Source organism: Tachysurus fulvidraco, chromosome 25 (assembly GCF_022655615.1).
Source record: "Tachysurus fulvidraco isolate hzauxx_2018 chromosome 25, HZAU_PFXX_2.0, whole genome shotgun sequence".
Classification (NCBI taxonomy): domain Eukaryota; kingdom Metazoa; phylum Chordata; class Actinopteri; order Siluriformes; family Bagridae; genus Tachysurus; species Tachysurus fulvidraco.
The window spans coordinates 14,679,885-14,703,655 of NC_062542.1; the positions used below are offsets into that span (position 1 = coordinate 14,679,885).

The 23,771-nt window shown below is 39.5% G+C and overlaps 2 protein-coding genes across 2 annotated transcripts; one reads left to right on the forward strand and one right to left on the reverse strand.

Annotated features, from left to right (window-relative positions):
- The first annotated feature begins 1,535 nt into the window (after window positions 1–1,535).
- acaa1 (acetyl-CoA acyltransferase 1) lies at window positions 1,536–6,255 on the forward strand. Its single transcript, XM_027174788.2, has 12 exons — window positions 1,536–1,777; window positions 2,149–2,242; window positions 3,111–3,168; window positions 3,259–3,338; window positions 3,448–3,490; window positions 3,659–3,757; window positions 3,869–3,949; window positions 4,147–4,337; window positions 4,426–4,605; window positions 4,826–4,881; window positions 4,962–5,107; window positions 5,199–6,255. Exons 1-12 carry the CDS (start codon window positions 1,598–1,600, stop codon window positions 5,272–5,274), a joined length of 1,284 nt encoding a protein of 427 aa, XP_027030589.1. The 5' UTR covers window positions 1,536–1,597; the 3' UTR covers window positions 5,275–6,255.
- dlec1 (DLEC1 cilia and flagella associated protein) lies at window positions 6,252–23,238 on the reverse strand. The gene is made up of 38 exons (XM_047808724.1): window positions 22,885–23,238; window positions 21,548–21,688; window positions 20,433–20,589; window positions 20,219–20,329; window positions 19,920–20,107; window positions 19,578–19,774; window positions 16,503–16,590; window positions 16,197–16,284; window positions 15,327–15,500; window positions 15,094–15,230; window positions 14,583–14,675; window positions 14,255–14,345; window positions 13,870–14,032; window positions 13,437–13,629; window positions 13,274–13,347; window positions 13,005–13,161; window positions 12,807–12,900; window positions 12,389–12,519; window positions 12,117–12,272; window positions 11,739–11,869; window positions 11,482–11,638; window positions 11,220–11,330; window positions 10,776–10,897; window positions 10,494–10,688; window positions 10,151–10,218; window positions 9,901–10,052; window positions 9,627–9,742; window positions 9,324–9,394; window positions 9,008–9,231; window positions 8,474–8,614; window positions 8,226–8,348; window positions 8,041–8,135; window positions 7,846–7,933; window positions 7,576–7,767; window positions 7,333–7,479; window positions 6,993–7,146; window positions 6,768–6,885; window positions 6,252–6,407 (listed from the first exon to the last, which is right to left on the reverse strand). Exons 1-38 carry the CDS (start codon window positions 22,966–22,968, stop codon window positions 6,287–6,289), a joined length of 5,043 nt encoding a protein of 1,680 aa, XP_047664680.1. The 5' UTR covers window positions 22,969–23,238; the 3' UTR covers window positions 6,252–6,286.
- Window positions 23,239–23,771: the final 533 nt, after the last annotated feature.

Genomic DNA, 23,771 nt, shown 5'->3' on the forward strand with positions numbered 1-23,771 from the left:
CAAACAGCTCCTTGGTGAGGGTAGTAGTGCACTAAATAGGGTGGATTGTGCGCTATTTGGAGCGCTATGTAGTAAACTTCGAGAAGGACCCAGTGAGTTGTTTTAATGGTTTTGTTGTAATATTTCGGTGTGTTTGTCGCCCTCTGCTGGATACACACCTGTATAACAAATAAAGTCTGAAGGGGGAAAATCTTATTTAAACACGTGATCTTATTTGAGTTTGAACGTCTTTTATAGTCATGCTAATTTATTTTCGCTTTGTTTCCTACATGAACCACAATGTCACTGATATTATTATAGCATTGGAGCAATGCTTTAGTCCTTTTATCTCTCCAGCTCTGACGTCTTGTCATCTGTAAACTCTGCTCAAATAGATCAGCTTCCAAAACATCTCACAGGAGAAAACACAATACAGCACCAACCACCCAACTGGCTGAAATCTACAGAATCCAGAATCAAGATAAAACTATTTAGACAGATGATTTAGATTATTTAATACCTTAATCAATGAAATATATTGCGACAATAAAAATCGATCATAAGAAATGAAAAATCGGTTATTATCCATTATAATAATTCAGGAATTGAGACTCCTTATGAATTCAATATCGTTCGTGGTATCGTCTGATATCAGTTTATGAATCGAAATCATATCATAGCACACACTCACGTCTACACATTTCATAGACTCCTACCTAGTATTTATTTATTTGTTTGTTTATTCATTCATTCATTCAGTTAGTTAATTAGTTAGTTAGTTAGTTAGTTAGTTATTCATTTCCAAACCACGAATCTGCACAGAAGACATTAAATGTGCAAGACCTTAATATTATTTAGACATAACCTTTATTGTTATAATACACTATTCACAAGTGCAATATGTTAAATGCAATATCTCAGCTATTGACTACTTAATATTTATCTAAAGAATATTTTATCAGATAACTTATATTAATGTTTATACTTATATATGTATATGTTTGCACTTTTTTCTTTTTTACCATTTTATGCACCATCTATCTATCTATCTATCTATCTATCTATCTATCTATCTATCTATCTATCTATCTATCTATCTATCTATCTATCTATCTATCTATCTATGAAGATCGATATTTAATAAATATATAAATATCTTAATATAAATATTAAATAATGAATCAAGACAACATCATATTATGTGAACTCTTAATATTTGTGCTGAAGTACAAATACACTGATTTGGCACAGATATCAATGTCATTGTGGGCAATGACCATCCAAAAATAAATAAATAAGTAAACAAACAAACAAATAAATATTAAATATTCTATGCCACTGAAAAAGACAGAATAGTTCTAAAGATTATCTTTAGAATATTATGATATTATTATTCTTATTTATTTGTTGGTTTGTTTGTTTGTTGATTGTGCTGTTTGTTTGTTTTTGTTTGTTGATTGTGCTGTTTTTGGCTGATGAGATCAAATCCGCATCAGATATGTGAGTTTGTGTAATTTGCTTCTAGGGGCTTTTATTTTGAACAGTGGCGATTCTGTAGAAACCCTGATCAGGAAGTGAGTCCATAGTACAGGTTAAAGTCCTGTTATTGCACTTGTTCATGTCCCCATGTTTCTTTCCTTCAGTGATGAACAGACTCAGTGTTGTTTCCCGTCATTTGTCACCTGCACGCGCGGAATTTCAGTCCTGCAGTGCGCGCGCTCCACGTGACCCTCAGGATGTAGTGATTGTGCACGGCTTAAGGACTCCGATAGGGAGGGCCAAGAGAGGCTCCTTTAAGGTAAGTGTGTGTGTGTGTGTGTGTGTGTGTGTGTGTGTGTGTGTGTGTGTGAGAGAGAGAGAGAGAGAGAGAGAGAGAGAGAGAGAGAGTGTGTGTGTGAGTGAGTGTGTATGTCTGTGAGAGAGAGAGTGTGTGTGTGAGAGTTTGTGTGTGTGTATGTCTGTGAGCGAGTGTGTGAGTGTGAATGTGTGAGAGAGTGAGTGTGTGTGTGTGTGTGTGTGTGTGTGTGTGAGAGAGAGAGAGAGAGAGAGAGAGAGAGAGAGAGAGAGTGTGAGTGATTTTTGATGTCTTAGCAAACGGTAATGCTTACCTGGGAATGTATGTAATGACTTTACATGAAATAGCCCATAATAACAGGTGATCCCCTACAGGACACGACTCCAGATGAGCTGCTGAGTGCAGTAATGACAGCAGTGCTGAAGGATGTGGGACTGTCACCAGATAAACTGGGAGACATGTGTGTTGGTGAGTATCTACTCCACCAGTCTAACACCAGCAGCACTCACACACGTATTCAACTGTGTGAGTGTGTGTGTGTGTGTGAGCGTGTGTGTGTGTGAGCGTGTGTGTGTGTGTGTGAGCGTGTGTGTGTGTGAGCGTGTGTGTGTGTGTGAGCGTGTGTGTGTGTGTGTGAGCGTGTGTGTGTGTGTGTGTGAGCGTGTGTGTGTGTGAGCGTGTGTGTGTGTGAGCGTGTGTGTGTGTGAGCGTGTGTGTGAGCATGTGTGTGAGCATGTGTGTGAGCATGTGTGTGAGCATGTGTGTGAGCATGTGTGTGTGCATGTGAGCATGTGTGTGAGCATGTGTGTGAGCATGTGTGTGTGCATGTGTGCATGTGTGTGAGTGCGTGTGTGTGCGCGTGCGTGTTAGCGCAGGGATATGGTCATGGTCACTGTATATATCCACCCACAGTATGTTCTCCATATTTTTGTGGATGAGGAGTAATGAGAGCTTTACGTTTACTCACTTTAAAATAAACAGCTTTGTAATGTGAAACTGCTTCATTCCAGCTGTTTGTCAGGTTTTCACATCTATGTATCCAAGTACAGCGAGATAACGACTTGTCCTTCTCTGATCTCTGTGTTAATAATTATTTACTGTCCTATATAATGTACATAAAGTGGGTTGGGTTTAGTAGAAATGGCTTTGCATGTATTCTCGTGTCTGTCATCATTGACGTTCATCTTCATCTTTACAGAGCAGAATAAGCCCACGTCATCATTGGGTTAGGTTTCAGCTATGATGTACAGTATATTAAGTTGAACCATCTTTACAGTCTATATAAATGTTTCATGAGACTAGTAAACTTTTGTTCCTGTTCTCTTTCATCCTGTAGGTAACGTGTTACAGCCTGGTGCAGGAGCAGTGATGGCCCGGATTTCACAATTCCTCAGGTATAATGAAGCACAGTAGGAATTCATACTGATTTGCATATAAATAATAATAATAAGAAGAAGAAATAAAAAATCATGTCCGATTTCCAGTGGCTTTCCAGAAACGGTGCCCGTGTACACAGTGAACCGTCAATGTTCGTCTGGACTTCAAGCGCTTTTTAACATCGCAGGTGAGAATTCAGCTTCGGAGGCCAAGAGGAAATACGTCATGTTTTGTGTTAGAAACAAATGTGAAGGCATGACCTGCAATAATTATTTATTTATTTATTTATTTTTAAGGTGGGATCAGGAACGGGTTTTACGATCTGGGCCTTGCGTGTGGGTTAGTATTTCTTCTGTTACCTATTTAGGTTATTTGTGAGTTATTTAATGTATAGCACCGAATACAAGATAAACTGCATCATTAACTCAGAAGATACTTTATGTGGAATAACTTTAGTTAATATATCTTTTTACATATGTGTGTGTGTGTGTGTGTGTGTGTGTGCAGGGTGGAGAGTATGTCTCTGCGTTCTGTCGGAAACCCTGGAGATCTCAGCTCCAGACTGATGGACAGTGAGAAGGCCAGAGAGTGCCTCATCCCCATGGGGTAAAGCTGCTCACGCAGAACGTCTTGTACACCAGAGTGTCATGTTAGCACTCACAAGTTGAGGTGATCACCTGTTGCAGATTTGTAATTTCATTGAATCTTATTTCACAGAATCACTTCCGAGAATGTTGCGGAGAGATACGGCATCACCCGAGACAAACAGGATTCGTTTGCTTGCAGCTCTCAGCAAAAGTATGATCATCAGGATATTTGACCCTAAGCGAAGTATCAGCGTCTAACACAATTACTTAGCATCCAGTAAACCCAAAATTGTTTTGCGTATTTTAATAATTGTGAGATTATTATTGGCCTGTACAGATACACTTTGGCTGATATGAAGAATTCATATTCATGTGGCATTTAAACATGGTTCACTTCACTGTTTTCAGGGCAGCTCAGGCTCAGAAACAGGGTTTATTCCTGCAGGAGATTGTTCCTGTGACCACCAAGTTCGTGGATGAGAATGGAGCCGAGCGCACCATCACGGTCACCAAGGATGACGGCATCCGTCCAGGCACCACCATGGCGGGTCTGGCCAAACTGCGCCCTGCGTTTAAAGAGGATGGCAGCACCACGGCAGGTGGGTATGAGTGAGTTTAAATAATTTCTGATGGATTATTACTGCTGATATTCCATCGTTAGTGACGTGTGTGTGTGTGTGTGTTTAGGTAATGCCAGTCAGGTGAGTGATGGAGCAGCAGCTGTGTTGATGGGTCGCAGGTTTGCAGTAGAAGCCCTTGGTCTACCGGTGTTAGGAATCCTGAGAGCCGGGGCAGTAGTGGGCGTTCCTCCGGATGTGATGGGCATCGGGCCGGCCTATGCAATCCCAGCTGCCCTGGAGAAGGCAGGTAGGTGCCATGTAGCTCTGCATTACACGGTACTCTTTCCTCTCCATGGGAAAACCTCTGCACATGGTGAACATCTGAAAACTGCAGGCTTTTGCGTAAATCGCAACCACAAGCCATAAAAATTCTAGTGTATATAAATGACGGAATCCAATAGAAGTTAAATTTCAGTCTATTTGAATAGATGAATAGACGTGTTCAATGTTTTTTCCATCCCTTTCAGGTTTGACTGTTAACGATGTTGACGTCTTTGAGATCAACGAAGCCTTTGCTAGTCAGGTGAGTGGATTTCAGCATCGTTAGCTGTGCATATCACGTTCGTTTGGCAAAACCGCTAAACATGTGCTTCTAAACCACAGGCGGTTTACTGTGTAGAGAAATTAGGCATTCCGATGGAGAAAGTGAACCCTAATGGTGGTGCCATCGCACTGGGTCACCCACTGGGCTGCACAGGAGCTCGCCAGGTCGTGACCTTACTCAATGAACTCAAACGCAGGGGCAGGAGGTGAATATGCTATTCTGGATTTTCAGTTAATGATTTACTACATCTGGATTTGATGCAGCGTGTCATGTGAACATCTGGTTGTTTTTTTCAGGGCCTATGGCGTGGTGTCCATGTGCATTGGAACTGGCATGGGAGCTGCTGCAGTCTTTGAGTATCCTGGACCTTAAAGAAGACTGGAGCTCGATACAGCGCCAGGAACATGTGGAGAATCGTAAAAGTTAAACACTAGCATAAGAATTAATCTCTGGCTTTCGTCAGATTGGACTGAGACTTTAAAAAAACTATGATTTAAGAGTGTGTAATTAGGTAATTACTTAAGTAATAGATAACAACTAATGGAAGTCTAAGACAGGAAAGCCATCCAGAAGCAAAATGTCTTAATGTACTGTAGCTCAAAAATGTACAGTCTACTAGACTTTATCCTTGTTTTGGAAATATCTGCATTACCACATGACCTACAAACCTGTCTGTGTTTGCAGAGAGCTTATTACATGAGATCATTTATGCTTGTGCCAGAATGTTGAGATTCAACGAATAGACGGCACAAAAGAAAGGTTACATATTTTAGTTTTTTTTGTTTTTTTTTTAATGAGACTGGGTTCAAATCATTCAAATCAAAGAAAGCTCTGGGCATGGTTTCTGGTGAGATGGACCTGTATTACTCCGTAAACTAAGTAGCCGAGATTGTTTTTCAGGGATAAATGAAATCCATCTATCCATTTATTCCTGCTCACTAAATATTTCAAAATGTGCCTCAGGGATTAAAAAATCCATCCCTCCATCGCTTATTCCCTCCCTTCCTTTGGTCATTATAAGCCTGAATAGTGATTTACAAACCTTGTGATTGTATTCTATAAAGTTTTGTGTGTTTAATGTTTGCACATACAGTTGTAGTTTTTATTCGAAGGCACCTGAACATGATGCTCTCCCTACTGCGGCTCTTCTGAGCCAAGATATTTACAGAGATTATTCAATAAAAAGTGATTATTCCACATAGAGGCTAAATTCTACAACAAGACTAAAATATTGCTGAGATGTTACAAATCTTCAGAGACCAAATTCGCTTTGTCGTTTGTAAAATCTTATTTGATCGACTAACAGAAAAGTAAAAGTAGAATATTTTGCTAATAAATACCAATGGAGATAAAGCTGTCGGAGTGTTTATTGTTTTCTCAGGTGTCAGGTCAGGTTGGATGCATATCTCTCGTCCAAAGATCCTCGTCCCTGAATCTGCAGAGTAAGACGGGGTTCTCCCAGAATACCTCGCACTGTGAACGTGGTCTGGAATAAATCCTGATCCCTGTGGGAAACAGATTGCAGAATAGCGTGTCCTTTCGGTACTATAATCAAATGCTGTAAATCCACCCATGTTCTGTAGAGGGAACCTGGATTCTTCTTTGAGGGACAAATATCAGGGGACACCCTGGATGGGGTGGTACACACTCACACACTGTGGACAATTTAGTGATGCTAATCAGCCTACTACAAATCTTTGGACTGAGGACGGAAACTGGAGACCCCAGAGGAAACCCCCAAACCACGGGAAGAACATGCAAGCTTAAATCGAACCCCTAACCCTGAAGCTGTGAGCAAACAACTATGCAGTAAATCCAGGAATATATATAAAAGAGAATATTACACAAATGCATTGTTGGCATACCTCGGTGTGAAGCTGATCTCTAGCACTTGTCTAGAGGAGGATCTGGGACACTCCATTGGATCTAAAAGGCCATGGTCTGGTGTGACTCTGAACACTTTACTCTCTTCAGCATCCACACCTACAAGGTAAAAGGTGTTTGTGTATTATAAAGTGGCCAGAAACACTATAACAGAATACTGTCACAAACTATAGTCACATTATAGAAGCCTGCAGTGATATTTGTACCTAGCAGTGAAGTCCAGAAACTGCTGGAGCCGCCCCGATTAGAAAGGGACACTTCTTTAACTCTGGTCTGACCCACATAACAGGTGCCAAAGTCAACGCTATCAGAGGAGAGGTGCAGTGTGGGTAGTGCCAAGTGTGCACCCAGAGCGACGCTCTAAAACAAACAAAACTCTTATATGCAACGTAGGCAACATAAAATTGAAGTGCATGCTTACATGTACTTAAATTCTCAATTCTGATTGGTTAAGATGAGGGTTGTTTTTTTTCCACAATATCATCAAGACAAAAAAGAAAATGAAAGAATGGGATATGTTTTTAGTCGTAGGTAAGTGTGTGATACCTGCACAGAGTTGTTCCTGTATTGAATTAGGAGACTCTGTTGAATTCTCAGTCTCCTTTCTCCTCTGTCACCACACACTAGTGTGATAGAAGGTGGAGCTTCGCTACAAGTCAGGAGGGATGCTGAAAGGTGAAAAGCCACCTTGACCTGCCAAAGCCAGCGACACACGTCTAATTACTCATTGTGTGTTTCAGCTTAATTAAGCCAAGTCACTGGTGTATGGGTGTGTGTGTAGCTGCAGACCTGCATATTGTGTTTGGGTGGCAGTGAGTGTTGTCTCTCGGTGTGTCCCGCAAGGCTGTGTGTGTGTGGAGAGTTGGAGCTGCCCTGATGTGTGTACTGGAGGATGGAAAACGGCCACTGTGTGCTGAGTGTGAAACTCAGAGGAATGTCAGTGCTGTTGATGAGTTGCAGCGTGCGCACTGTCACACGCTCCTGTAATAAACAAAGCCTTTCGTCAGAGATGAACTCAGAGAGGAACTTAGAGAGAATCGTTCTGATATGTAAAAGAACCTGTCTGAGTGTGTGTCCGTCAAGTAAATCACTGGCAGCAGCACTGAACTCCAGAGCATCTTCGTCCTCCTCCATCTGGACTGTTAGGCTGCAGACACACAAATAAAGAGAATATGTTTTTATTTATTCTTAAGGTAACGCTTTAAAGGTTTCATGATCGAATGCTCTTCATCTGAGTGAGTGTCTGTGACTCACATGGCTGGTTTAACATACGCCAACATGTCCAGTCTCAGGGGTTCCAGCTCGTAACCCTGAGCTCTCGTCACTTTCCCTTCGAGGCTCGGCACCACCTGGACGACAACAAACAACAGACGTGTGTGCTGAAGAGATCAGTCTGTCTCTGTACTCTTCCTCAGTGAATGATCTGAAAGGGAGCATACCTTCGAGTCCAGTGACATGAAGCCAAGAGCGTAACCCACACACGTGTGGCTGGCAGCTAGATCAGACAGTGTGAGAGGCGTAAAAGACAAATGGATGGTGCTGCTACCCCCTGCAGGGACCACCTGAAACAACATTAAGCCGTTTTCTTTCTTAGTACAGCCAAGCCGCAACAATAATAGTATTTCCCAGGTGTCTGAGGTCCACGTTTCAACTAATGTGTAACAAGGGCATGAATAAAAACACATACTATCTGTTGTGGAGTGATGCAGTATGGGTAATCTGATGTACATCCCTCATGGGGCTTGATAAATACAGAAAACAGTTTTCTTGATGAAGCCAGAGAAACTTTTGCTCCTCGATCCTCTTCTTCACACTGTTCGACAAAATCCTAGAAACACAACAAACAGACGCTGTTCATGTAAAGCTACTCAGAAATGGTCTTAATAATAATCTTAAGCTTTGACTTAAAGAATCGGAGCCTTTTATAAAGAAGCTAAAGAGCACTGGACGCATATGTAAAACTTTCTGTGATATCTGTACTCATGTTCAATGTAAATGAAGTGATGTGGCTTTGGCTGAATGCCAAACAATGTGATAATGGCACGTGATGCATCTCGCAGGAAACCTACATACGAAATTGCTGCATTTTTTTTAAAAAATCGAAAGTTCCTCCGAATATTGTGTCGCCTGATTTTGTGTTAATTACTGCAACCTCACTATCAAGCTTGATCTGTAAATGCAATTCAATTTAAAATAAAAACAGGTTCAGACTTTTGCTTACTGAACACTCCGATGTGCTTCTGAGAGACGAGCTGCTTCCTTCCGTGCTGGGAGTTTGGCTTTGATGCGACCTTGCTAAAAAACCCATGTGGGTGTTTGGACCTCTGACAAAATCGTTACCGTCAACGTCCTTAAGAGGAAAAGGTTCACCGTATGCCACGAGCAAGTCTATTAGCTTCTTGTCTTCTGGCTCTTTGTTGTAGGTCAGCCAGTCCAAACGGATATCTAAAAGCGAGAGAGCTGATGGTCAACGAGTTATACGAGGATAAGTACAATATCGTAATATGCATAATAAGGAATGAACTATTTGTTCCCACCGTATGTGCTGGTGTTATTCAAACGGAGAGACCGTGACACTGTGTCTCCTCCGGAAATGTGAGTTCCAAATCTGTGGAGTTAGACTTTTATTAAAACCAATACATACTGTAATGTCGGAGAATTAAGGGATGTAACATGAAGCACGTTGCTACAGGAAAACAATCAACAATTTTCCTGCTTTTATTCCATAGCGTTTTGGATTCATTTTTTGTTTCTATAGTTATGTGTAATATGGTTGGATGAAATAATAATAGATTGTAACGAATGGCTTAATGGAAAAGGAAATGAATGTTTCTCTTCACCGTATATTTGGTCCTTGGTTCTGGTTCTCCGGCTGCGGTCCAATCATCTGGAAGTATATAGGGCAACCTTTCACAGATATTCTCATTGGAACAAGCGTCTGATTCAGATCACCGACCTGATAAATGGAGACAAGGTTATTCGATTTGACTTCTTAGTCTATGGGGAGCAAGAGTAGATATTAGAAAGCTTTATTTAATTATATATCGTTAACAACAGAACAAAAATAATAATCCAAATATACATATAATGGATATATACTATTTTTGTATGTACTTTGCAGATGAGGTGGTCTTCGTAATCGCCCCACATGTTGCTGTGAGAGGTGATGTTAATGACCACCGTTTCAAAAGGGCCCAGTGTCCCTTTCTCTGGCTCGACCAAAAACGCTACACCTTTCCCATGAGAGAGAAGTCCACGCACAAAATCTGTGCCAGAGAAAAAAAAGAGCTCATACTCAGTCTCCTTATTCTGCTTTGTGTATTTTATGTCAAGATGCCATTTTTTTTGCAGGGCAAGCACTCACCTTCGTATTCTTTTTCCTCTATTTTCTTTGATCGCATAACCAGAGAAGGCGAGTTCACACAGTGACCCCTGAAAGAGCAAATTAAAGCAATCACATAACTCATAAGTGAGAGATTTTATGAGATACTGTGGTAGATATTTACTTTTCAAATGTTTCAAATTGTTTTCAAATCTTACAGGAAAGACAACATGAGGAAGAAATTGGAAAAAAAAAAAAAAGTTAAAAAAAAAAAAAAAGATGTAGAAGATGAGAGATGTGTGAGTTTAATGTTACAGCTTTAGACCTCTTTATGGGAAAATATAGTAAATAATTTATTGTACAAGCCTAACTGTTGATTCCATACCTATATTTAGACTTTTTGACCGATTCCACGGACCGGTGTGCACCAAAGACCTCTGCCTCGATGAGAAAAGAGGCTGAAATTGCAGTGTGATTGGTTATCAGCAGCTGTTTGTTCACTGATTTGCCAATAAAGACTTTCTCGTCCTTGGTGAAGTCCAAGACAACTTCCTGCACATATGTAACATCTGAAGCAGCTCTAAAGACAAAAATGAATAGGACGAATTTTACATGTATATATTTAATGCTATACATTTAAAATGCATGTGTTTGATTGACACTGTACCGGTCTGCATCAGGCAGAGAGTACGACACACTCAGACCCTTGGCTTTGCAGCGGAAGCTGAGCACAAGCGGTTTCTCCATTCCCTCCACCTCACACACAGCTACTACTTCAGTCAATTCCTCCTGTACATACAGAGAATGTTAAAATGTTTTAAATATTCTCAGCCAAATTTGCATACAAATGTAAGCAGCTTGTTTTCATTGTTGTAACGTTAGCGACGTTTAACTTTACATGACAGTCGATTTGTGTCTGATGACTTTTGTTTAATTGTGTAAAAATATCTGCTAGCATGCGAGAAACAGTGAGTCAGGGTCGTTATCTGTGCCTGATCTTGTGTACATGATATATTTTTTTTTATAATCTAGCTAGCTCAGGAGCTGACTGTGAAGCACCCTGATATGCCAGACACATTTTAAAGGATTGCTTGAGTTAGGTGTGACTTACATCAGTGTGTGTGGTGAAAGACACAGTAATCTCCATGTGTTTGTTGGGCCCCACACTGCCAGAGGATGGAGTAAAGCTGGCAGAGCAGAGATGAGCCTGAGGGCCCTGGAGCTGCAAGTCAGACAGGAGGAAAAACAGACACAGACACAGACAGGTAAAGCTGAAAAGCAAGAAATTTCTGATCTGTGGTTTTGTTGAACATATTGCAGAGAAACCTCTGAGATCCAGCAGCAGGAAAGAACAGATCAATGCACATCTCTACCTCCTTTCTCCACATGAAGTGTGCTGGCAGGAGAGTTTGGTTAAACAGCGTTGCTTTGACGTTCTGTGCAACTCCTACGTACAGCTCAGGCAGCACCATCTGATCGTTCAGCAAACACACCTGAGGACACTGAACCTCAGCTCGAACAGGCAGGTAACTGAGAAAACACCCCCATGTGCAATGTGATTAGTTAAACGACATACAGAGATCTTTGGCACGTTATAAGTTGCACATTATAATTTTTTTTTTGTTCTCACCATCCAGTGCCATTCAGCACAGAGAGCTGCAGGACAGACTCAAAGCTCTGACAGCACATGGCTCTGAAAATCACATTCACACTGCATGAAGATGAAGGAGGCAGAACACCTTGACTGGGCTCCATGCTCACCTAATACACACAAATAAAAACAAAATCACAGGCATGGATAAAGCAATAAATTCATTTGGTATATCTGACACTTACACAAAACAACCTGGACGATAACCATTGTTAATTAGAATGTTATTTAATATAATCTCAAAGATTCCTTTAAAAATCTGTGGCTCTCAACATGGCCATGCAATGGATCTGGGAAGTTTCATTATTTAAGGCTTCAGACTTTGCCGAAAGCGAGCTGATGTAACTGTTTATGTACCTGTCCACTGAGTGCAGGGTCTGTCGGCAGCTCTTTCAGGCTCCACTGGGCCTCTAAAGGGCTGCTGTTGCTAATCTGCAGATTAGTGCAAAGTTCCTGACCCAGCTCCAGGAGCCCCAGGTCAACACTAGGCACATTTACAGACAAGTCTGCCCCCTGTCTCAAACAAGCACACACACACACATACAAACACACACACACACCAGTATAAGAAAGAATGCACCATGTTGAATTAAGTTAAATATACATTATACACCCTAGTTTCCTCTCACCTTAAACGTGACCTCTATGGCCAGGAGGACTGGGTTTGGGTGGTGTTGAATGTGACACTTAAGCATGGTGGTTAGGCAACCCGGTCGGCCTCCAATCAAAACCAGCTCCATATCAAAACACTCATTCGTTTCTATATGCAAACACACAGGTGTGAAATCTGAGGTTAACTTTTAATGTTGAATGCACTGTTGAATTCTTGATTCTGATTGGTCAGAAATAAGTACCGTTTATACATACATTTATACATCCTTTTTTATGAGCCGTGATATGTTTTATGATTTGTAGTCTGTTGCATAGTCAGTATTATGAATTCACTTCATTGATTATTGGTAGATTATTTATAAATTAGTGCACTTTATTATTAATACTTAATAATAATAATTATTAAAATAATTAAATAATTCTTGTTATTTCTACCTATTTTCCCTAATGAGGGCTCAACTTGAACACTGTGGCAGTCGCTGATACACTCCCATTGAAAACAAATAGGTGACTTGCTGTGATTCCACATCTGAGAAATACACACAGATACACACACACAGATACACACACAATCTTAGTCGCTTTGCAAAAGATCCTCATTAATCATTTTCAAGCCACGTAACTGCATGTAACCTTAAATCTCGTGCGGATGGGGGTGTGTATGTAGCTCTCCCCTGGTATGAAAAGGGCGTACGGCTCTAGCAGGATCCTGAATGGCTCAGTGGAGCCTTTAACTTCAAGCTCCATTGCTATCACGTCATCGACTGGGTCCGAATGCTCAGAAGCATTACTTAAAAAAAACAGTAAAATAGAGGGGGAAAAAGATTAAGACAGTATTCATGTTCTTGGTAATCTAAAGGTATAAAAAAATTTCTATAAAAGTTAAACATCTTTTGTGTTACCTATCGTCATGAATCTTATGCAAAGTTGGAACGTCCAGTATGACCAAGTGACAGACACTGTGATAATCCCTAAGCTAAGAGAAAATAAAATACACTATGTTAAATACATTTTGTGTGCGTGTGTGTGTACTGTAGGTGTGTGTATATATATATATATATATACCTCATCTGGACAGTAAGTAAGGAGGAAAACACACTCTTGTGCAGGAGCCAACATGCCAGTCGCTGGACTGATGCTGAAGGCGTTGTCAGTGGTAGCTTGTTGCTGGATGCCTGATGGATCTGGAACCTCTCCAGGCAGCACACACTGCAGGTTGGGCTTCATGATTCGCCAGTGAAATGGAAGCTCCAAATGCCTGCCACACATTATGGACACACTGCACCTGATGAAACTGTCTTTCATACCACATTATTTAGCTATGAACAAATTATGATCGAGGTGTTAAAAGGTATCATCATGCGCAGATGAATTCTCAGGTATTTTTAATCTAGGCATCCGCTCAGGTTGTAAAAATAACAGGATAAACAACAGGAATATATTTTTATAGCAGGGTATATAAGTGAAACATCTAGTAATTTTAGACAGATATGCTTACGTGCTGTTCTTGATTATCACTTTTTTTTGGAGCACAGAGTGCACGTTGGTCGGTTCAAATCTTATAAAATGATCGGCAGTCAGATCACGCAGTTCCCCGAGTGCGGGCACATCCTCACCACCCTCTACTGCCACCAGCTCCAGCATGACCAGCTGACCTGTGCCTGGCAGATACACAAAGCACACTTACATTGAGCTACATGAAGTGGCAGCAATCTGTAATAATCAGGGTTTTCAAAATATCTTATGAATCCCTTCTGTATTCCAAATTTCCAAGTTTCTATGTATTCCATGATTTGCATGAACAAAAAAAGATTTTGCATTAGATTTCCATGTAATATTAGCTTTGGGGTAAAATGTATTACTTTAAAGTATGCCTCATTAACCTTGTATAGAGAAATCCTTCACTTGACAGTTGTCACAGACGATGGTGAAGCTCTGAGCGAAGCTCTGAGCTGTCGTGGGAAAGAAAACAACCTGAGCAGCAAAACAAAATAAGTCTCATTATTTTATAAGGCAAAGCATTCAGTCTGCTCAAGTGTAGTCACAAATCCAGCAGCTAACAGGAATTATAAAGTGATTGTTTAAAGATTAAGATGCATTACTGTAAAAAAAAAAAAAATTACATATATATGCCAAAATGTCCTCCGAATAAGATTAGCTGGGGACATTAGCAGTATTAATGAATATTCATTATGCTAATTAAACTCTTACCTGCATGACCTCGACCTGGCCTGGGAGCAAGCAGAACAAAGAGGGGCTGATCGCAAACGGAGGCTCCTCTGCAAAGCAGGCTTTCACTGCAGACTGATAAAATGCACCAATACAATGCAATACTAATCATCCCATGCAATAAAGCACTGAAAATACTGTCAGTAAAGTGTTTGATGCTTTATTTTAGATCACATTGATGCTGAAATCTCAGATCTGATTGGTCAGAATGACTGGAAGTTTTACATTAATGCAATGTCAGTGTTTCTACAGTAACAGCTGATGTAAAGAGCCTGTACTGTATGATCCATATTTAACATGTATCCATCCAGGTTTTTTGCTTTGAACTTGATCTTAAGCTTGTTTTGTTTTGTTCTGTCTTTTATTACTATGCAACAACACACTAAGAAAAATTCCTGTAGACCCTACAGTACCTGGCAATATACCTGGTTCTGATTCTGATTCTGATTGAGGTGTTCTATGACTCTGTTATGTGTGTTACTATGTGTGGTACCCTGAGACTGGAAGCAGGCCACTGTCTTTTGGGCATGATGCAGAAGGTTCCAGCACTATAACCATCGTTATGGCACAACAGCTTCATGGACTTCACCCCACCAACCAGGCAGTAGCCCAGATCCAAGACAGCAGGCACTGAGATGGACAGAGAAGGAGAAAAAGGAGAAATCAGAGACCTGTACAAGTTTATTTATATATAAATATATATATATAATATTTCCATTAACCTACACGTGAGTATTGGTGGGGGTCTGTGGGCCTCCAATGGTATAATCAGGGGATGCGGTGACTGTGTCTCAACCACCAGGAAGTCCTCATAATGAGCCAGAGAGTCAGGGGCGAAGCGCACCGTGTACTGACAACTCATACCAGGAGCTACGGTACCTCCATCACTAGGGAACCTGCCTGAGAGACCACATTCCTGTTAGCACACATTGTACAAATAACTACAAATTCATAATCATATATTCAACATGAAGGTAAAAGAATAAAACTGTCATTTAACAATACACTGCAACTAGGTTGACGCTGTAATTTTTTCATCTGTAGTTGGCGCTGTTTGCCTAAAATCACCGGCTGATGCGTCAAATCTCACTGCTGATTTATGCCATAAACATTTAATATTTATTAAATTAAAGACATTTATTCCTGAACCTTCAACAGACAGATCAAATAAGGTCTAATTTGGCTGTATTTATATTCTTCATTGTTTTTGAGTTGTTAAAATTATATCAATTCAAGTGACCTCAAGTGGCTAATAATTAGATATTAATTTAATTATGGTGGGTTGTAATTAAAAAAAACACGTCCTGGCTCAACTTCCTGGACCTCTGGGAATCCCAGGACTCCGTTATGAGAGCCACAGTGATGAGTGAATGCAAAACCAACATTCTCGGGTCTTATTCCTGACACCGGATTTGATTAATTATGGTTATTAAGCATCGGTAAGTTATGATTTAGTGATTGGTTTAAATTTTAAGTCATGTATAAGTTTAGAATTTCACAGTTTGGTCCTGAATTAAACAGAACAAAGCAGTTATAAACAGAACAGTGTATTAGTGGTGGGAAACGTTTGTGGTTTGTGGTGTTTTGTTTTCTCACCAAGACCAATAGAGAAGTGTGGTGTTGTGGGAGGGATGACCCGCACGTGACGGCTGGCAGCAGTAATGTTCCTCAGGTCCACTGTGGTCTACATTAGACAGAAAAGAACATCAAATACCCAAAAGCTCTGACAATAATACTGTAGATACTATACTTATTCAAGCTTTTATAAAAATGACCTAAAACTGTAAATAATGATAAGAATCAAACTGTAGAACAAGTCAAAAACTGACTGAACCACAACACAATTAACTCTTCAATAAGCTGTGGTTTGTGAGACAGTTATGAAGCAGGATCTCGTAGTACCTCGTAGACGTCTCCGATCTGGTAGTCAGTGAACAGGACTACGGGTGGGTTGGCGATGAAAATCGGCACTGGATCTTCAGGGCTAGAGCTAGAGAGGACAAAGAGTGAAATCAGAGCCCTGGATTATTATCATGAACAATGTGCCAAATACAATAGAAGAATTTAATGTTCAATGGAGACAAAGGAAGCTGTGTCTGATAAGCGGGTTTGTCAAGCAGGAGCATAAGAACAAAACAAAAAAAACATGCACAGGACAAACAAAAACTACAAAGTCAATAAAAAGCCAAATAATATGAGCAGCTGCACTGTCATTGTTGGATAAAGTGACATGACGTAATGCAGATGAACAAACAGAAATAATGGTCCACTATAAAATGAGGCAGATCACAAATACGAATACTAGGTGAAGCAATTGTAACTGGACTTCAGGATGTTAACAGTAACTGGTTAACCACATCACACCCCGTTGATCATTTAGCTCCAACAGCACCAGACCATACTGTTAATGTGATGTTACATATCGTTTGAGGAACCGATTCAAAAACTTGGGGATCTTTGGCAAAAATAATCTGTAAATAATGCCAAGTTTAATACAGGATGTGATTTAAACAGGATTCCATTTTATTATGATTACTATGCCATGCATTAAAGAGCAAATAACTGGACCAACGTTTACAGAAGTGATAGAAGTGTATATGATGGATATCAAACAGACAGCAATAAAGGACACACCAAAAACAATGATAGCCACAATTAAGCATTAATAATTAAAATGTATTTATACAATCATTGTGTATAATTGGAGATAATACAGTCACCTCTGAACACATTGAAATGTTAAGGGCAATTTTTTTGCCATTGTTATACAATGACTTGTGTGAATAAAAGTTGAATATTAAATCGATCAGATCGATAGGCTTTTATTTCATGACTGACAGCAATGTGTACTAAAAAACTTCAAACCTTTGTTTTAAACCCATTCAAAAAAGTGACTGAAAGGTGTTTCCTGTTAGATTGATTGTTTCAAACATTCTGTAAAATACAGCATTCTAACACAATAAGTGAATATTTAAGTGCACAGTCCTTTTTATATACATTTAAAAAAGCTTGACTCAATCTAATGCAAAACTCATACATCTCCTATCTGCTCGATGCTTTTACTGGCATATGTTACTCCTCATGGTGACGAATAACAGCAGATGCATGCCGAGACCTTTTGTTCAGTGTATTGTATATTAACTAATAATGCAGTGACACACAGCTGGCTCATGAGACCACTGAGCAAACATTTATGACCCTAAGAATGCAATGTTGACAGAAACAACGACAAACATTCTCATTTCCAACCGTTTTTCCATAACAAAATCTAAATTATAACTAAAAATTTCATCTGTCTGGGATGAAATGTAATCAAATTTTCCTTAAAAAAGACATATTTGCATTCACTTTGGAAAATGCAAATTTAAGACAATTTCTGAAGACTTTGTCGGGCAATGCGCACTGCTCCTAATGAGGTAAATAGACTAAAACTGTCTTCTCTGACCTGCATAATGCATAACATTTAGCAGAATAGGCACTGGGAACAATGAGTGGGGGTCGGGGGGTTGCAAGATGATTTCCAGAAACTTTATTTCTTTATTTATTTTTTTATATGTTAAAAAAGATTGTAATGATGTCCCTTTTGGATCACTTTCATAAGTATTTCCCTGAAGGAGCAGCTCCCGACCAATATAAGGTCACCATTCAACGTAACCACAACAAATCATCTGGCGTCAGATGTGCTGATAAGTTGAAAGTTCTACCGATCGAACCCTGAGGACGGCATTTGACAGCAAGACACTGGATGAGTTCTGGGTTTCTTTCGCGCTGGAATATCCACAGTTGTCGAAAGCCGTGTTGGATGTACTGATGCAATTTGGCTCAACGTATTTATGCGAAAAGACATTCTCCGTGCTGACTTACATTAAGAATGAACACAGGTCACGGCTTAACGTGGAAGAAGATCTGAGTGGACCTGCTTTGCTCCACGCACAGCGCCCATCCATCACATTAAGACGTTTTTTTCTGAATACATTTACAATTACAATACAATTATACATGAAGTTATAATTGTTCTGGGGGGTGGTCGGGTGCGGGGGTGTCTAATACTGGGGGTCGCGATCTGAAAAGTTTGGAAACCCCTGGTTTAAAACAATGGTGATCAGTGACTGGTTATTGTGAACAATGGTGATCAGTGACTGGTTATTGTGAACACGTGATCAGTGACTGGTTATTGTGAACAGTGATGATCAGTGACTGGTTATCGTGAACAGTGATGATCAGTGACTGGTTATCGTGAACAGTGATGATCAGTGACTGGTTATTGTGAACAGTGATGATCAGTGACTGGTTATCGTGAACAGTGATGATCAGTGACTGGTTATTGTGGACAGTGATGATCAGTGACTGGTTATTGTGAACAGTGATGATCAGTGACTGGTTATTGTGAACAGTGATGATCAGTGACTGGTTATTGTGGACAGTGATGATCAGTGACTGGTTATCGTGAACAGTGATGATCAGTGACTGGTTATTGTGGACAGTGATGATCAGTGACTGGTCATTGTGGACAGTGATGATCAGTGACTGGTTATCGTGAACAGTGATGATCAGTGACTGGTTATTGTGAACAGTGATGATCAGTGACTGGTTATCGTGAACAGTGATGATCAGTGACTGGTTATTGTGGACAGTGATGATCAGTGACTGGTTATTGTGGACAGTGATGATCAGTGACTGGTTATCGTGGACAGTGATGATCAGTGACTGGTTATCGTGAACAGTGATGATCAGTGACTGGTTATTGTGAACAATGTTGATCAGTGACTGGTTATTGTGAACAGTGATGATCAGTGACTGGTTATTGTGAACAGTGATGATCAGTGACTGGTTATCGTGAACAGTGATGATCAGTGACTGGTTATTGTGAACAATGTTGATCAGTGACTGGTTATTGTGAACGGTGATGATCAGTGACTGGTTATTGTTAACAGTGATGATCAGTGACTAGTTGTTGTGAAATGAAAACACCCCCACCTCTCTTTCTTGTGCTTTTTTCCTTTCTCCACTTTCTTCTCTGGTTTGATGAGAGATTTTCCCCCTCTTAGATGACTCAGAGGCTCAAAGTGAGGATTGCGCAGAAAGTTTTGGCACTTCTTAAGCTTCTGTAAAGCGGCACTGTCCTCCGGTCTTGACTTCTCCTTGCCTAATGGTTTAGGCACCTGGCATACTTTCTAAAGTACAAAATCACAAAAAAAATTTTACCAGCATTTACTACAAAATGTTAAATTCAGACAAACAAATTAAATGTAAGCGACAAGCAAGAGTTCTGTATTAAAAAATCGATTTTGTGCAGAAAAAAAAAAGAAACAGGGTCACCTGAGAGGAATCCATTCTAATAGAGAAAGTTTCCTCTGAGGACAATGTGAGTGTCCCCTCCGACTCCTCCAGAAGACTCTGGGCTGTAGCAGGCTCAGGGATTAGTGTATAGCCGTCATCCTGGGGTTGTGTGGACACGTGCATGTTGTAAGACACAGTTGGCTGAGCAAAGCCAGGCACAGATTTCCCTGTAAATAATATGGAACAGAAATTAAAATAAAATTTGTAGCATTAGATTCCCCCAGATGTTTTCTTGTGGTCTATATATTGCGTATGAACATAAGTCAATGTAGCATTACCTCGTGGAGCTTTAACAAATGCCACTTGCTCTGTTATGTAGTCCTGGGGGCAAATCAGGTTATGATTCTTGAGGAGTCTGTTGTCCACACACCACATAAAGGTTGACCTAACTAACAGGACACAATAACTAATGTTTAGTCATACAGGAAATTTCAAATGTATTGTTAATATAACCCAGAGCTGACGTTTTGCTTGTTTTCCCTATACAGGCACCTGGGGGTAAGCCAAGCTGATGGTAAGATTCTTCCACACCCTCCATGAGCTGAGACTGGACATGCTCTTCTGTAACACTGGCCTTCAGCCGAGCCTGAATGATGTGCTCCTCCAACATATCTGCCTCTTGAATCCGACTGTTGTACTTCGAATGAACCTGCATGAAAAAGCAGTTTTCTTTGGTGAAACATATAATATAGGTTCGCAATACTTTAATACAGACCTGGGCATTTTACGGCCCGCAGGGCCACATCCGGCCCTTTAGTCAGCTCTGTCCAGCCCATGTGAAATCAATGGTAAATTAGAACATAAATGAAAAGTATGCACGTGTGGCTAAACAACTACAAGTTATGCCGATCAACTAGCCCTCAAAATGACATCTCACACCAAAACAAAAAAGTTGATTTCGAATGCCACGTTTTCAACAAAACATGGACTGCTGAATATTTATTTACAGAATTCCAAGATAAAGCCATATTTAGGATGTAATTCTTGTCCTATTTGGATCTACCTACATATGTAAACAGACATTTAAAGTTCAACAAATCCAGATACAGATCCTCCCTCACTGATGATCACCTCTTAGCTGTCCTTCACATTGATACTTGACATTCAGCCAGATTTCAATGCACTTGTTAAAGATATTGACAGACTGGATTTTTCCCACTGAACAAGTAGGATGAAACACTGATGTGATTACTGTTCTTGTTTTTAGTGTTTATTTATCCTTAAGGTGCATTTTTCTATTTATGTACCATAATTACATCTATTAAAATAAATATTAACAGAATATATTTACTTTTCAGATTACTAGTAACAGCTAATCTATTAAATATTAAATTCAGTTCTTTTTACAATAGGAGAAAATTCGTATTTAGCAGAACGACGTTCAAGTTATTATCGTTTCTGCCCTCCAACACAGCTCAGGTGTCTCATGCGGCCCTTTATAAAAATTAATTGCCCACCAATGCTTTAATACATAGAAAGTTCATTTAAAAACAGACTACCTTTTTTTCCCTCATTGTGGATGTATTAAACGCCCCGGTTTAGATGAGCGAGAGTGTTAAAGAAGGAATGATATGTAAATAATAATCTAGAAGCAGGAAAAAACTTACTTGCTGAAGTGCCTCTACGTATTTGGCATGGTGGTCATTTCCTTTCTTGTATGATTTTGTAAGATTCGCGACAGTGTCTTTTCCTATGACCTCTCTCGTGTACTGGTCCTTAAATATACTTGCCAGCAAATGAGAAATGTCCTGTCAGGGAAAGTTACAATTATTATTATATTTATTAACATTTGTCACCGAAAAGATTGGATTTGTCATATTCTTTTGATTAATGCGTCCTTCTGAAACATACACAAGCATATGGTGTCACTAATCACTAGGTTTTCTGCTCCATAACCAGATTCTCTCTAGGTGACTTTTTAAACCTGCACCAAACCTAATGGTAATGGTAATGGTTATATAACACAATGTAAAACACCAAACACACAATGACCCGAGTACTTCGCCAAGACGTTTGTTTTTATCAAGAATACGTGCTTTTATAATTTAGCAATAATTTTTATAATTTATCAAGAATACGTGCTTTTTATAATACATATAAACAAAATTAAAATATAATGGACTTATTATGTTCAGCTGCAGTTTCAGATAATACTGTGATAATGAGTGCAGGTAAATAGTTAAACTAATAAATCATTGTTTTTCTTTTAGTTGTTTTTATTATGACAATTTGTTATATAATGCAATTTGTTTTGTTGTTGTTTTTTTTTACATTCTGACAAATGTTTTGACCTAATTAACAGAGGTGGGAGTAAGTCACACACGTGCAAGTCACTAGTAAGTCTCAAGTCATGAATGTCAAGTCAAGTCGAGTCTTTTTTAATATTTGTCAAGCAAGTCTCAAATTTGCGACTTAAGTCTGACTCGAGTCAAGTCGAGTCTCCATCTCTGAGTCATTTAACTCAAGTCTGAGTCAAGTCAGGTCATGAACGTCAAGTCAAAGTCGAGGCTTTTTTTAATATTTGTCAAGCAAGTCTCAGGTCTCAAATTTGTGACTTAAGTCTGAATCAAGTCAAGTCGAGTCCCCATCTCTGAGTCATTTATCTCAAGTCTGAGTCAAGTCTCAGGTCATGAATGTCAAGTCAAAGTCGAGTCTTTTTTTAATATTTGTCAAGCAAGTCTCATGTCTCAAATTTGCCACTTAAGTCTGACTCGATTCAAATCAAATCCCTCATTTCTGAGTCATTTACCTCAAGTCTGAGTCAAGTCTCAAGTCATAAATGTCAAGTCAAAGTCAAGTCGAGTCTTTTTTTTATTTGTCAAGCAAGTCTCAAGTCTCAAATTTGCGACTTAAGTCTGACTCGAGTCAAGTCATATGACCTACCTCTGCTAATTAGTCGTTTCCACCTGTCGTGTTTTGCATTAAATGTCAGATTAAACATTACCTGAGTTTTCTCTGATGCTGGTTTGTGTCGGTTTACAGAGGGCTCGATGTCAATCTCACATTTCTGATCAGATTCCTCCAACATTTTTATCAGACAAATTTATTGCTCGCTAATTTAATTCGGCTAACGTTAGTTAGCATGTGACTGTATTGTAATATGTAATAATGTAACGTTTACATACAAAACATTCAAATATAAATATAAATGGAAATACAGAGGGGAAAAGTTCATACAGATACGTATGTGAATAAATAAACGAAAGAACGGATAAATATGAAACCTTAAAAAGTTTATAAAGCGCTCGTTAAATCCTGTCAGGAGTTTGTTTTGATGTAGCCACACTCTTAGCGCGCGAGATGTTACCATGGTTACGTCGAGTCTTAAAGGGAACGCGCTCTCATTTCATTGTGTTTATGTAGGAGCCACGTGAGACACCTGAGCTGTGTTGGAGGGCAGAAATAACAATAACTTGAACTTAATTCTGCTATATATGAATTTTATCCTATTGTAAAAAGTACTGATTTTAATATTTAATAGATTAGTGTTGGGAAAAATCTTGATATGTGCTTTTATTATATGAACTATTACAATTGATGTGGTAGGACATATGGGGGTAGGCCAGATGTTGTAATAGTGTTGAGCTATATGAGTTATATGATTACAATATAATATATATAATGTTAGACGCCTTGAGACAAGTGTTAACAGAGATAAGGTGGTTTATTGGGTTTATTGAAGTTATAAAACTCAGTACTCAGAACTCTAAGAATCTGAGAAAAACAAGAAAAAGGAACCTGTCCTTTAGGAGAGAACAGAGGAACTAAGGCTTAAAAATAAAAATGCATGTGCAGGCCCAGTCTGGACAAACAAGACAGACTGAGATCATA